The 14,683-nt window shown below is 37.5% G+C and overlaps 1 protein-coding gene across 5 annotated transcripts in view; it reads right to left on the bottom strand.

Moving 5' to 3' along the window:
• The window catches only part of OMA1 (OMA1 zinc metallopeptidase), an 80,616-nt gene that overhangs the window by 16,061 nt on the left and 49,872 nt on the right, over window positions 1-14,683 (bottom strand). For all 5 annotated transcript variants that reach the window (XM_040470398.1, XM_040470395.1, XM_040470397.1 and 2 more), the window contains one exon: window positions 4,632-4,781. In XM_040470398.1, the coding sequence (XP_040326332.1) occupies window positions 4,632-4,781 (150 nt within the window). The remainder of the gene's footprint in view (window positions 1-4,631; window positions 4,782-14,683) is intronic.

The following is a 14,683-nucleotide window of genomic DNA, read 5'->3' on the forward strand; positions in this document are numbered from 1 at the left end:
TTGATTTAAAAGCAAAACAACAAAACAAATAACTAGTCTATTTTCTAAACAATATACTAAAGTACTTCAAAATTATACGATTTTAGTGCTTTGTAGGAGCTATAGATCACATTCTTTCCAAACATAAGTCAATCCTATTACTCTTCTAGTCCCCTGCTCAAAATTTTCCACTGGTGGCCCATCTGTGAGCAAAATCCAAAGTCCTTACGTTGACTACAAATCCCACGTTCTCCCTTGCTTCCCCATCCAGCCACACTGGTTTCCCTGTAGTCTCTCATATACACCAGGCTCACTCCTGCCCTAGGGCCTTGTACTTACTATTTCTTCTGCCTGGAAAGCTGTTGTCCTAGGAAGCCACATGGCTCATTCTTTCATTTATTTCAATTCTTCATTCAAATACCATCTTCTCAGTGAAACCTTCTCGGACTGGCCCCATTTCAAAGAGCTATTCCAACACCTCTACCACCTGTGCTCACATGTTATCTATCTGCTATGGACTGAATTGTTCCCCCTGTCCCAAATTCTTACGTTGAACCCCTAACCTCTAATGTTATGACTGTATTTAGAGATGGGGTTTTGGGAGGTAATTAAGTTTAGATGAGGTCATGAGGGGGGAGCCCTCATGAAGGGATTAACATGCCCTTACAAGAAAAGAAAGAGACATCAACACGCTATCTCCCCCCACGTAAGGACACAATGTTCTAGAAGGCAGCCATCTGCAAACCACAAAGACCTTACCAGAAACTGAATCTGCAAGAAAATTATTGGATTTCTGGCCTTCAGAATTATGAAAAAATTAATTGCTGTTGCTTAAGCCAGAACCTTGATCTTGGTCTTCTAGCCTTCAGAACTGTGAAGAAATTAATTTCTGTTGCTTAAGCCACCCAATCTCTGGTTGTGGCAGCCCAAGCTAATACTTTGTTCTTCTTGTATTTTCCTCATCAACAGTCATTACTAATATGCAATGTATCAATAATTTGTTCTATACATTACTAATTAATGCTATTTATTGTCTGTCTCCCTTTACGGCATAATAAGCTTCATTAGGGCAAGGTTTTTTGTCTATTATGTTCATAACATCTATAGTCTGACATAACATGTAATCAATAAATATTTGTTGAATGCACAAAATACAGATTTTAAAATAAATGTTGATATGCTATGGTAGAAAATAATACATTTCTTTAATGATATTCAAGGAATCCAATAAGAAATATATAATCTTTAATAAGCTAAATTTTTTTAGAAAATAAAAATTATCAAGATTTGGGTTCTCACAGAACCAAATCATCTTACTTTCCTGATTTTCCTGATCTTTTCTCCTCTTATAAATCTGATTTACCAGAAGCTCAATCTTTATCCTACTAATTATATAGGGAAACTACCTTATACAGTTAACTCTGTCCAGCATCTTTTTCTCTGCTTACTTCCTAAGTGAACTCATCCATTCTGCTTCAACTATAACATTTTCAAGTAGCTCTGAAATCCTCATCTCTTGCCTAGATTTCTCTGTCCTATGGCGCGGTATTCCCAACTATCTTTGAGATGTGTATCACTTCAGGGTTACTGTCAGCAATGTCAAAGACAGAAGCTTTAGATAGAATACAACACTGCACTCACTTAAGTAAAAAACAAAACAAAACAAAAAAACAACAAAAAACAAAAAACCAACGACAACAAAAAGTAGTCTTTATTAGTAGTAGTCTATAGATTCACATAATTCTATATACTGCCTGAGGAACTGCTTTCTTTCATTACAGAAATTAGACTTACAATGTTAGGGAATTCCAATCTCTGAATTATGACTATGTATTCTAATTAACAATATACTCTTGTACTATCAGTTTCACTTCAACCACTGAATTATTCCCAATATTGTAGTAGAGTTTTATTACTTTCAAATTGAATTTAATCACTTGGGGGGAAAATATAAGAAATTATATGAGGTTTTCAAATTAAGTTTCTAAACTAGGATAGTTTATTTTTAGAAGAAAAAAATCTCCCAGTGTTTTTCATCATTGGTTGCCAAATAACATTTGCTTCTCCAATCACTTTTCCTCATACTTACTAATCAATTCGTTATTATTTTAAAGACTTCTCTAACACATATTTCTTACAGACTTTAGGACAGGCTTCAGATGAAAGTTGGCTAGAAGCCATTATTCACTTTACGCAAACCATATACTTTTAGAATTTCACTGAGCAAATATGCAAAGAAAAGAAATTCTGAAAGAAAACCATGTGGTTATTATGACTTTAGAGACAGGCTAAACCTCCCAAGGTGGTACAAGGTCCCGGGTCTCAGGGAGGACCAAGAAGATTCTCAGAGCCAGTGACCTTCAGCACTCATAAATTACTAATGAAACACATACGATACCAGTTCTATGTTGCCCTATTTTAAGATGAAGGATTATTATACATTATATTAAGTAAATTTCACTTATGTTTCTTTCTCAAAATTTTTCCTTCAAATTAGGAGTATAAACGAAGTATATTTAGAAAGGTCTGGCTATCCCCCAGTACTCATGAAAGGTACAAAGTATGCCCAAACTGTCAACAAATTCTCTCATTATTCCTTCCAAGATATATCCAAAATCTCACCACTTCTCTTTCTCTCTTCCACCTCCATAACATTTTACTAGGATTATTGCAAGAGCCTACTAGTCTCTCTGATTCTGCCCTTGCTCCACTACAGTCCACTCTCCACACAGGAGCCCCAGTGATCACTGTAAAACACAGGAGTCAGGTCAACTCTGCTGAAAACCCTCTACTAGCTTTCCCCCATCACTTGACATAAAAGTCGAGTCCTTACAGTGATTTAGATGACCTTCCATCGTCTGTTCCCCTTAAGTTTCAAGCATTCTCCCACCTTTCCTTACTCCATTCAGCCCCAATGTCTTCCTTGCTATTCCATGAACACACCCAACATGCTCTCACTTTAGGTCCTGTGCACTTGCTGCTTCCTCAGCTTAAAAGACTCCCTCCAAATATACATAAGATTGGCTCCCTGGCTTCTTTCCAGGTTCTATTCAGTGAGGCCCTTCTTAACACATGAACAGAAACTAGCAGACTTTCTCCACTGCCCAGCCCTATTACCTTTGACATGCTTTGTATTTCCCATCGTGCTTATCACCACTTGACATACCACACATGTTTGTTTATTATTTGCATTACCTAAGTAAAATGCTAGCTCCAAGAAAGCAAAGCCTGTTTTGTTTTGTCCTTGCTCATTCCCAGCAATAGAACACAGAATAGGAGATTAGTAATGAGTATCAACAAATACTGATCACATAAATTAATGAATGAATCTTGTGATTGTTTCTTATCTTAAACTAGATGCAGGCTACTATTCCTTCAAATTGCATACCACTACATTTCAACTTTTCTTATGAGAGATCATATTCCCTGTTGTATTAAGAATCAATTTGTACTTAGCATGAAAGTATCAAGAACCATATCTTACTTCTATTGTTTTTAAATTTTTTTTTTCAACGTTTTTTATTTATTTTTGGGACGGAGAGAGACAGAGCATGAATGGGGTAGGGGCAGAGAGAGAGGGAGACACAGAATCGGAAACAGGCTCCAGGCTCCGAGCCATCAGCCCAGAGCCTGACGTGGGGCTCGAACTCACGGACCGCGAGATCGTGACCTGGCTGAAGTCGGACGCTTAACCGACTGCGCCACCCAGGCGCCCCCTTACTTCTATTGTATCCCCTGTACCTACTAGCATCATTTCTTTCTTATAATATGTACTCAATATTTCTTAAGTTGAATTTGAAGTTAAACTGAAAGATACTTTTATAATACACCTGAATCTGTTGTTATCCTTTAGCAAACAGCCCAATACCAATTCTTAAATTCTAAAGAATATTCCGCTTTTTACAACCAACCAGCAAATTTAATGCAAGTGAAACAGAAAAGAGATGTAGCCTGGCTTAGAGATGTCTGACATGCATTCTGCACTGATGTGATAACTAAAGAACGCATTTTGAATGATGTTAAGTCAAAAGATTTTCAGAAGATAGTAAAAACTACTTGAGGGAAAGCTGCTTCAACTTGATCCATTCAGGAGTTCTACCCAAAAACAAACAAACAAAAAAACCAAAACACTAAACAGCACATACTTTACCTTTATAAACAAATAACTAAAAAGAAACTAATACAAAGAGATTTTTTTTTCTAAGAAAACAAATTCTAGCATCAATATCGAGATAACCAACTGACCTAAAAATTTTGTACAAGTCATTAATGGGTATTTTTAACCAGCTTTTTAACAAAGGTTCAATCACCAAGAAGATACTAAATTAGGATCAATATGTTGAAAAAAAATACGCCTTGAGTTTTAGACTTTAGCCAAATCAGTTAAGTTTAAAAGGTATGAAACTAAAAAGGTTAAACCATCCACCAACAAGAAAAGTCAACTCTACTCCAATTTATTCCCCAAGACTTGTGGACAAACAGGGTTTCACTTTTCAGTCAAGTCTTTTGAAAACTGATAACCCATGATTACAGTAATCAAAATAATTGATGGGCTAGACTAGAACTCTCCTTTTCTAAACATAAGAAGTAACAACATTAAAAATAAGTGATACAGTAAAAATAAAGTCTTGCCTTATACAGTCTTAGCTCACCTGAGGTATGAGTCTATCCAAGTGCTCAGCTCGATTTCCATGAGAAGGGTGTGTGGATAACCATTCTGGCAACTTGGGACGACCCTGGAGGCTATCTGCAAATTCCATCTGCTGCCAAAACACTGAACCGGCTCTGACGTCCACACAAGCCTAGAACAAGAAGTAATGACAGAAAAAAATGAACGTACTTATGAGAACATTTTTAAAAGTTTATCTTTACGTCATTACATTTTAAAGGCATTTTCTACCATTATTTGCACGTGATATATCTGATCAAGGACTGGTATCCAAAATATAAAAACTCAACATCCAAAAAACAAATAAGCCAATTAAAAAAATGGGCAGAAGACATGAAGAGAGATTTTTCCAAAGAAGACGTCCAGATAGCCAACAGAACATGAAAAGATGCCTATCGTCACTTATCATCAGGGAAATACAAGTCAAAACAACAAGATATCACTTCACACCTGTCAGAATGGCTAAAATCAAAACCATAAGAAACAACAGGTGTTGGTGAAGATGTGGAGAACAAGGAACACTGGCGCCCCGTTAGTGGGACTGCAAACTGGTGTCACAGTGAGAAACAGTATGGAGACTCCTCAGAAAGTTACAAACAGAACTACTTTATGATCCAGCAATGCACCATTGGGTATTTACCCAAAAGATACAAGAGCATGAATTCGAAAGGATATTTGCACCCCTGTGTTTACAGCAGCATTATTTACAATAGTCAAAATATGGAAGCAGCTCATGTGTCCATCAATTGATGAATGGATAAAGAAGATGTGGCATATATATACAAAGAAACATTATTCAGTCATGAAAAAGAACGAAATCTTGCAATTTGCGATTACATGGATGGAACTTGAAGACATAATGCTAAGTGTAGTAAGTCAGTCAGAGGAAGATGAATACCATATGATTTCACTCATATGTGGAATTTAAGAAACAAAACAGGGGCGCCTGGGTGGCTCAGTCAGTTAACTGTCCAACTCTTGATTTTGACTCAGGTCACGACCTCACAGTTTGTGGGTTCAAGCCCCAGGTCAAGCTCTGTGTTGACAGCGTGAGGCCTGCTTAGGATTCTCTCTCTGCCCATCTCTCACTTGTGATCCCTCAAAATAAATAAACACTGAAGAAAAAAAAAAGAAACAAAACGAACAAGCAAAGGAAAAAACTTGACACAAAACAAGAAACAGATTCTTAATTATACAAGACACACTCATACTAGAGGGGAGAAAGTGGAGGGATGGGTTAAACAGGTGATGGGGATGAAGGAATGCACTTGTGATGAGCACCAGGTGTTGTATCGAAGTGTTGAATCACTGTATTTATACACTTGAAACCAATATAACACTGTATGTAAACTGGAATTAAAAACTTAAAAAAAGCAAAAAAAAGTAGCAAGAAACAAAGAAAAAGGCATAGGAATGAAAAAAAAATTTCTATCAGTATTTTAATAAAAGAATAATATACTCATTACTTTTAAAAAAGCTCATAAAGGGGCGCCTGGGTGGCGCAGTCGGTTGAGCGTCCGACTTCAGCCAGGTCACGATCTCGCGGTCCGTGAGTTCGAGCCCCGCGTCGGGCTCTGGGCTGATGGCTCAGAGCCTGGAGCCTGTTTCCGATTCTGTGTCTCCCTCTCTCTCTGCCCCTCCCCCGTTCATGCTCTGTCTCTCTCTGTCCCAAAAATAAATAAACGTTGAAAAAAAAAATTAAAAAAAAAATAAAAATAAAAAAGCTCATAAAATATAGTATTAGAGAAGCCCAGAAGAGAATGCCCACCCTCTCTCTCCATGTATAACATTGACAGTACACTCATTCCAAAAGATAACCCATTATTGTCAGTATGACATATATTAAGAACACGTATTGAGGGCAAAAATCTTCCACGCAAATTAGCATTTTGTTTTCATAAAAGAAATGTTTTAAAATCTAATCCATCATGCCAAGATGGGAGAACGACATGGAAGATTTTTTGCGTCTCTACTCCATGAAATGTAGCCAGATCAACACTAAACCATCTTACACACCTAGAAAACTGGCCTGAGGATTAACACAACAATTTGCATAACTTGAACCACAGAACTAGGCGGGTACACAGCACGGACAGGTGAACCAGAGGAGAGAAGCCACAGAGGGCAGGGAGCTGTTTTTAGGTGCAGAGAGAGGACAGAGATGGGGGGGGGTTGGGGGAGAGTATGGGAAAAGCACCCCCCACCAAAAGGAGCTGGAGAGAAAGTGGAAAAGTGGAAACAGCCACAGGGACTGAACAAAAAAGGGAGAAAGGAGAAAATAGAGGGTTTAAATTCCATTAAGACTCTATAAAGAAGGGGAGCACAGTCTGAAACTCTGCAGCTCAATACCTGGCAGTGTTCTTGTGGGAAGGATGAATCCCCAAGAGTGGAGACCAAGGTCCAAGGGGTCCATGGGACACATGGGGAGTGGCAGTTCCCCTGCTGGGGACATTTGGTAGAGGCTGTGCAACCACCCCACAGGCAAAGGTACCAGCAGACCCCGGACAACAACCACATTCACTGGTGTTGGAACAAGGATGTTAAGAGCGAAGCCTGGAGCCAGATGTGTGTTGTGATTTGCCATAAACCCTGAAACACTGCTGCTAAAAGATCATGCAAACATTTTCTGAGGCGGGCTGGCACCCAGGGGCAGTCTCTGGGCATCAGCAGCAGCACAGTCTTGCAAACATTCCTGGGGGCGGTCCACACCCAGCCATTGCTCAGCGAGACCCTCCGCCAGAGGATCTGAGTGGGTCAAAGCCACAGTCCCTCAGAAGTGAGGTGTTGGGAAACACAGCCACATCTGAGATAAAACTCAGGATGGAGGTGCTACCTGGCAGCCTGACAGCTTAGTCACAGACAGTGCAGAAGTGGGGAGGGGACACAAGCCGGAGACTAAGGAGGGGTGCTTGACTGCCAGTTGTGGAGAGCACAGAGTTCTGATACTAGAGACTGGGTAGCAGGGTGACACCATTTTCACCCCTCCCATGCATGCACATACATGCCTAAACACACCACAGCAATCCACCCCAGTAAGCTAAGCAGCACCATCTAGTGGAGAACTGAGCCATTACACTAAACCCCGCCCAACTGGGCCAACAGTGCTCTTGACAAACACAAGACTCTCAACCTGCTTAGTTTACAGACTATAAACTGCTTCATAGCTTGACTTCTATGGGAAACCAGTTGTATCATTCTTAATTCTGTTTGCTGGTCCTTTTATTCAATCTTTTTCTCTTTTCTTATTTTTGAATACAGAAAGAAATAATTTATTTTTATTTTCCATTATGATTAAAAAGATTTTTCTTTCATTTTTTTCTACTATATTTTTTACTTTTTCATAAATTTTTAAAATTCTATTTTACTTTCATCATTTATTTTATTGTATTCATTTTTCAAATTTTCAAACGTTTTCCTTTTTCCTTTCTTTTTCTTTTGTCTTTGTTATCTTTTCTTATCTTTCCCTTTTTTCTCTAATCTGTCCAGCTTGTTTCAACAACCAGACCAAAAGACACTGAGGATCTAGCATCCTTTATTTGATTTCTTTGAACGTTTTTAATTTTTTAATTTTAAGGGTTTTTTTTTTCTTTTTTACTTTATTAATTCCTTTTTTTTTCCTTCAAAATGACAAAACAAAGGAATTTACCACAAAACAAAGAAAAGGAAGAAATGACAGCCAGGGACGTAATGAATACAGATATGAACAAGATGTCTGAACCAGAATTTAGAGTCACAATAATAAGAATACTAGCTAGGGTTGAGATAAGATTAGAATCCCTTTCTGCAGAGATAAAAGAAGTAAAGCTACTCAGGATGAAATAAAAAATGCTATAAATGAGCTTCAATCTCAAATGGATACCACAGGGGCAAGGATGGATCAGGCAGAGCAGCAAATCAGCAATACAGAGGAAACTAGGGAGAAAATGAGGCAGAAAAAAAGAGGGAGACTAAGGCAAAAGAGCATGATATAGAAATTAGAGAACTCAGTGACTCATCAAAAAGGAGTAATATCAGAATCATAGAGGTCCCAGAAAATGAGAAGAGGGGAAAAGGGGTAGAAAACTTATGTCAGCAAATCAAAGTGGAAAACTTATCTAACCAGGGGAAAGACACAGATATCAAAATCCAGGAAGCAAAGAGGACTCCCATTAGATTCAACAAAAACCGACCATCAACAAGGCATATCATAATCAAATTCACAAAACACTGAGGCAAGGAAAGAATCATGAAAGTAGCAAGGGAAAAAAAGTCCTTAACCTACAAGGGAAGACAGATCAGGTTTGCAGCAGACCTATCCACAGAAACTTGGCAGGCCAGAAAGGAGTGGCAGGATATATTCAATGTGCTGAATTGGAAAAATATTCAGCCAAGAATTCTTTACCCAGCAAGGCTGTCATTCAAAATAGAAGGAGAGATGAAAAGTTTCCTAGACAAACAAAAATTAAAGGAGTTTGTGACCACTAAACCAGCCCTGCAAGAAATTTTAAGGGGGACTCTCTGAGGGGAGAAAAGACAGAAAAAACAAAAATAAAAACAACAAAACAAAACAAAAAAACCACAGTCCAAAAGCAAAACAAATTAGAAAAGACCAGAGAACACCACCAGAAACTCCAACTCTATAGGCAACATAATGGCAATAAATTCATATCTTTCAGTACTCACTCTAAACGTCAATGGACTAAATGCTCCAATCAAAAGACACAGGGTAACAGAATGGATAAGAAAACAAGTTCCATCTATACGCTGTGTACAAGACACCCACTTTAGACCTAAAGGCAACTTCAGATTGAAAGTAAGGGGATGGAGAACCATCTATCATGCTAATGGTCAACAAAAGAAAGCCGTAGTACCCACACTTGTATCAGAAACCTAGATTTTAAAATAAAGACTGTAAGAAGAGATGAAAAAGGGCATTATATCATAATTAAGGGGTCTATCCGCCAAGAAGACCCAACAATTGTAAACATTTATGCTCCAAATGTGGTGGCACCCAAATATATAAATCAATTAATCACAAACATAAATAAATGCGTTGATAATAATACCATAATAGTAGGGGACTTCAATACCCCACTTGCAGAAATGGACAGATCATCTAAACAAAAAGTCAACAAGAAAACAATGGCTTTGAATGACACACAGGACCGGATGCACTTAACAGATATATTCAGAACATTTCATCCTAAAGCAGCAGAATACACATTCTTCTGCAGTGCACGTGGAATATTCTCCAGAAGAGATCACATACTAGGACACAAATCAGCCCTCAACAAGTACAAAAAGATTGAGATCATACCATGCATATTTTCAGACCACAATGCTATGAAACATGAAATCAACCAGAAGAAAAAACTTGGAAAGATAACAAATATTTGGAGACTACAGACCATCCTACTAAAGAATGAATAGGCTAACCAAGAAGTTAAAGAGGAAATTAAAAAGTACACGGAAGCCAATGAAAATGATAACACCACAGCCAAAACCTCTGGGACACAGCAAAGGCGGTAATAAGAGGAAAGTATATAGCAATCCAGGCCTTCCTAAATAAGGAAGAAAGGTCTCAGATACACAACCGAACCTTACACCTCAAAGAGCTGGGAAAAGAACAGCAAATAAAACCCAAAACCGGCAGAAGACAGGAAATAATAAAGATTAGAGCAGAAATCAATACTATCGAAACCAAAAAAAAAAACCACCACAAAACAAAACAACAACAACAAAAAACATAACAGATCAATGAAACCAGGAGCTGGTTCTTTGAAAGAATTAAAAACACTGATAAACCCCTAGCCAGTGTGATCAAAAAAGAAAAAAGGACACAAATAAATAAAATCAAGAATGAAAGAGGAGAGATCACAACAAACACAGCAGAAATACAAACAATAAGAATATATTATGAACAATTAGACATCAATAAAATGGGCAATCTGGAAGAAATCGACAAATTCCTAGAAACATATTAACTACCAAAACTGAAACAGGAGGAAATAGATAATTTGGACAGACCCATAACCAGTAATGAAATCAAATTAGTAATCAAAAATCTCCCAAAAAACAAGAGTCCAGGGCCAGATGGCTTTCCAGGGGAATTCTACCAAACATTTAAAGAACAGTTATCACCTATTCTCTTGAAGCTTTTCCAAAAAATAGAAATGGAAGGAAAACTTCCAAACTGTTTCTGTGAAGCCAGCATTACCTGGATTCCAAAAACAAAGACCCCACTAAAAAGGAGAACTACAAACGAATTTCTCTGATGAACATGGACGCAAAAATCCTCAACAAGACACTAGCCAACCATATCTAACGATACTTTACAAGAATTATTCACCACAACTAAGTAGGATTTATACTTGGGATGCGGGACTGGTTCAATATCTGCAAAACAATCAATGTGATACATCACATAGATTAAAGAAAGGATGAGAACCACATGATCCTCTCAATAGATGCAGAGAAAGCATGTGACAAAATACAGCCTCCTTTCTTGATAAAAACACTCAAGAAAGTAGGGATAGAAGGAGCATACCTCCAGATCATAAAAGCCATGTATCTAAGACCCAATGCTAATACCATCCTCAATGGGGAAAACTGAGATCTTTCCCCCTAAGGTCAGGAACAAGATAGGGATGTCTACTCTCGATTGTTATCCAACATAGTATTGGAAGTCTTAGCCTCAGCAATCAGACAACACAAAGGAATAAAAGGCATCCAAATCAGCCAGGAGGGAGTCCAACTTTCACTCTTCGCAGATGACATGATACTCTATATGGAAAACCCAAAAGATTCCACCAAAAACTGTTAGAAGTGATCCATGAATTCAGCAAATTCGCAGGACATAAAATCAATGCACAGAAATCGGTTACATTCCTATACACCAATAATAAAGTCATAGAAAGAGAAATCAAGGAGCCAATCCCATTTACAATTGCACCAAAAATAAAATACCTAGGAATAAGCCTAACCAAAGAGGTGAGAAATCTATATACTGAAAACTATAGAAAGCTTATGAAAGAAATTGAAGAAGACAAAAAAAAAATATTCCATGCTCCCAGACAGGAAGAACAAATACTGTTAAAATGTCAATATTACCCAAAGCAATCTACATATTCAGTGCAATACCTATCAAAATAACACCAGCATTCTTCACAGAGCTAGAACAAAAGACCCTGAATAGCCAAAGCAATCTTGAATAAGAAAAACCAAGCTGGTGGCATCACAATCCCAGACATCAAGATGTATTACAAAGCTGTAATCATCAAGACAGTATGGTACTGGCACAAAAACAGACACTCAGATCAATGGAACAGAATAGAGAACCCAGAAGTGGACCCACAAACGTATGGCCAACTAATCTTTGACAAAGCAGGAAAGAATATCCAATGGAATAAAGACTCTTCAGCAAGTGGTGCTGGGAAAACTGGATAGCGACATGCAGAAAATTGAACCTGGACCACTTTCTTACACCATACACAAAAATAAACTCAAAATGGATGAAAGACCTAAACACAAGACAAGAAGCCATCAAAATCCTAGAGGGGAAAGCAGGAAAAACCTCTTTGACCTCGGCCGCAGCAACTCTTTATTCAACATGTCTCCAGAGGCAAGGGAAACCAAAGCAAAAATGAACTATTGGGACCTCATCAAAATTAAAAGCTTCTGCACAGTGAAGGAAACAATCAGCAAAACTAAAAGGCAACTGATGGAATGGGAGAAGATATTTGCAAATGACCTATCAGATAAAGGGTTAGTATCCAAAATCTATAAAGCACTTATCAACCTCAACACCCAAAAAACTAACCCAGTGAAGAAATGGGCAAAAGACATGAATAGACACTTCTCCAAAGAAGACATCCAGATGGCCGACCAACACATGAAAAAATGCTCAACATCACTCATCATCAGGGAAATACAAATCAAAACTACATTGAGATACCACCCCACACCTGTCAGAATGCTAATATTAACAACTCAGGCAACGACAGATGTTGGTGAGGATGGGAAGAAAGAGGATCTCTTTTGCACTGCTGGTGGGAATGCAAACTGGTGCGGCTACTCTGGAAAAAAGTATGGAGGTTCCTCAAAAAACTAAAAATAGAACTACCCTACAACCCAGATACTGCAGTCCTAGATATTTATCCAAGGGATACAGGTGTGTTGTTTCAAAGGGGCACATGCACCCCAATGTTTATAGCAGCGCTATCGACAATAGCCAAAGTATGGAAAAAGTCCACATGTCCAACGACAGATGAATGGATAAAGAAGATGAGGTATATATATACATACAGTATAGTATTACTCGGCAATCAAAAAGAATGAAATCTTGCCTTTTGCAACAAAGTGGATGTAACTGGAGTGTATTATGCTAAGCGAAATTAGTCAGAGAAAGACAAATAACATATGACTTCACTCCTATAGGACTTTAAGATACAAAACAGATAAACATAAGGGAAGGGAAGCAAAAATAATATAAAAACAGGGAGGGAGACAAAACATAAGAGACTCTTAAATATAGAGAACAAACAGAATTGCTGGAGGAGTTGAGGGAGGGGCTATGGGCTAAGGCTTAAGGAATGTACTCTTGAAATCATTGTTGCACCATGGGCTAACTAACTTGGATGTAAATTATAAAAAATAAATAAATTATTAGATAAAAAACAAAAGAAAATAACAAGAATATGTTAATGCATATACAATATAGAAATATGTAAACTGCAAAATCAATAACATAAGGTGTGGTGGGGGGAGGAAAAGTAAAAGCATAGGGTTTTTGTATGTAACTCTTATCAGCTTAAAATAAGCTATTTTAACTATAAAACATTTTATGTAAGTCCCACGTTAACCATGGAGTACCTATATAAGATACACAAAAGAAACAGACAGGAATCAAAGAATATCAATACAAATATCAGCAAACCACAGTGACAAAAGGACTAAAGAACTATTAAGACAAAGAGAAAACAATTAAAATAGCAACAGTAAGTTCTTTCCCTATCAGTAATAACTTTAAATGTAAATGCATGAAACTCCTCACTCAAAAAATAATGTCTGAGAGAATTAAAAAATAGATCTAACCAAATGCAGTCTACCAGAGACTCATTTAAGATATAAGGACACAATGGAGATTCCTCAAAAAACTAAAAATAGAACTACCCTACAACCCAACAATTGCACTACTAGGCATTTATCCACGGGATACAGGTGTGCTGTTTCAAAGGGACACATGCTCCCTCGTGTTTATAGCAGCACTATCAACAATAGCCAAAATATGGAGAGAGCCCAAATGTCCATCAATGGATGAATGGATAAAGAAGATGTGGAATATATATACAATGGAGTATTACTCGGCAATCAAAAAGAATGAAATCTTGCCATTTGCAATTGTGTGGATGGAAGTGGAGGGTATTATGCTAAGTAAAAGTAGTCAGAGAAAGACAAAAATGATATGACTTCACTCATATGAGGACATTAAGAGACAAAACAGGTGAACATAAGGGAAAGGAAACGAAAATAATATAAAAACAGGGAAGAGCACAAAACAGAAGAGACTCATAAATATGGAGAATTGAGGGTTACTAAAGGGGTTGTGGGAGGGGGGATGGGCTAATGGGTAAGGAATCTACTCCTGAAATCATCATTGCACTATATGCTAACTAATTTGGATATAAATTTTAAAAAATAAAAAATAAAATAAAAAGATACAAGGACACATACAGGTTTAAAGTGAAGGACTAGGAAAAAAATATACTATGCAATTAGTAACGAAAAGAAAGTTGAGGTGGCTATACTTAAATCAGACAAAATAGACTTAAAAACAAAAATTGTCACAAGGGAAAAGGGCCATTATATAATGACAAAAGGATCAATAAACATGGACACTATAATAATTATAAATATATATGCACCCAACATCAGAGCATCTAAATAGATAAACAATGATAGAACTGAAGGGAGAAACAGACAGCAATACAATAGCAGTGGGAGAATGCTAGAAGCTACTTTAAGTAATGCACGGAACATTCAGATAGAAAAATTAAG

This window comes from Herpailurus yagouaroundi, unplaced genomic scaffold, assembly GCF_014898765.1.
Source record: "Herpailurus yagouaroundi ecotype Mexico unplaced genomic scaffold, PumYag 77, whole genome shotgun sequence".
NCBI lineage: Eukaryota > Metazoa > Chordata > Mammalia > Carnivora > Felidae > Herpailurus > Herpailurus yagouaroundi.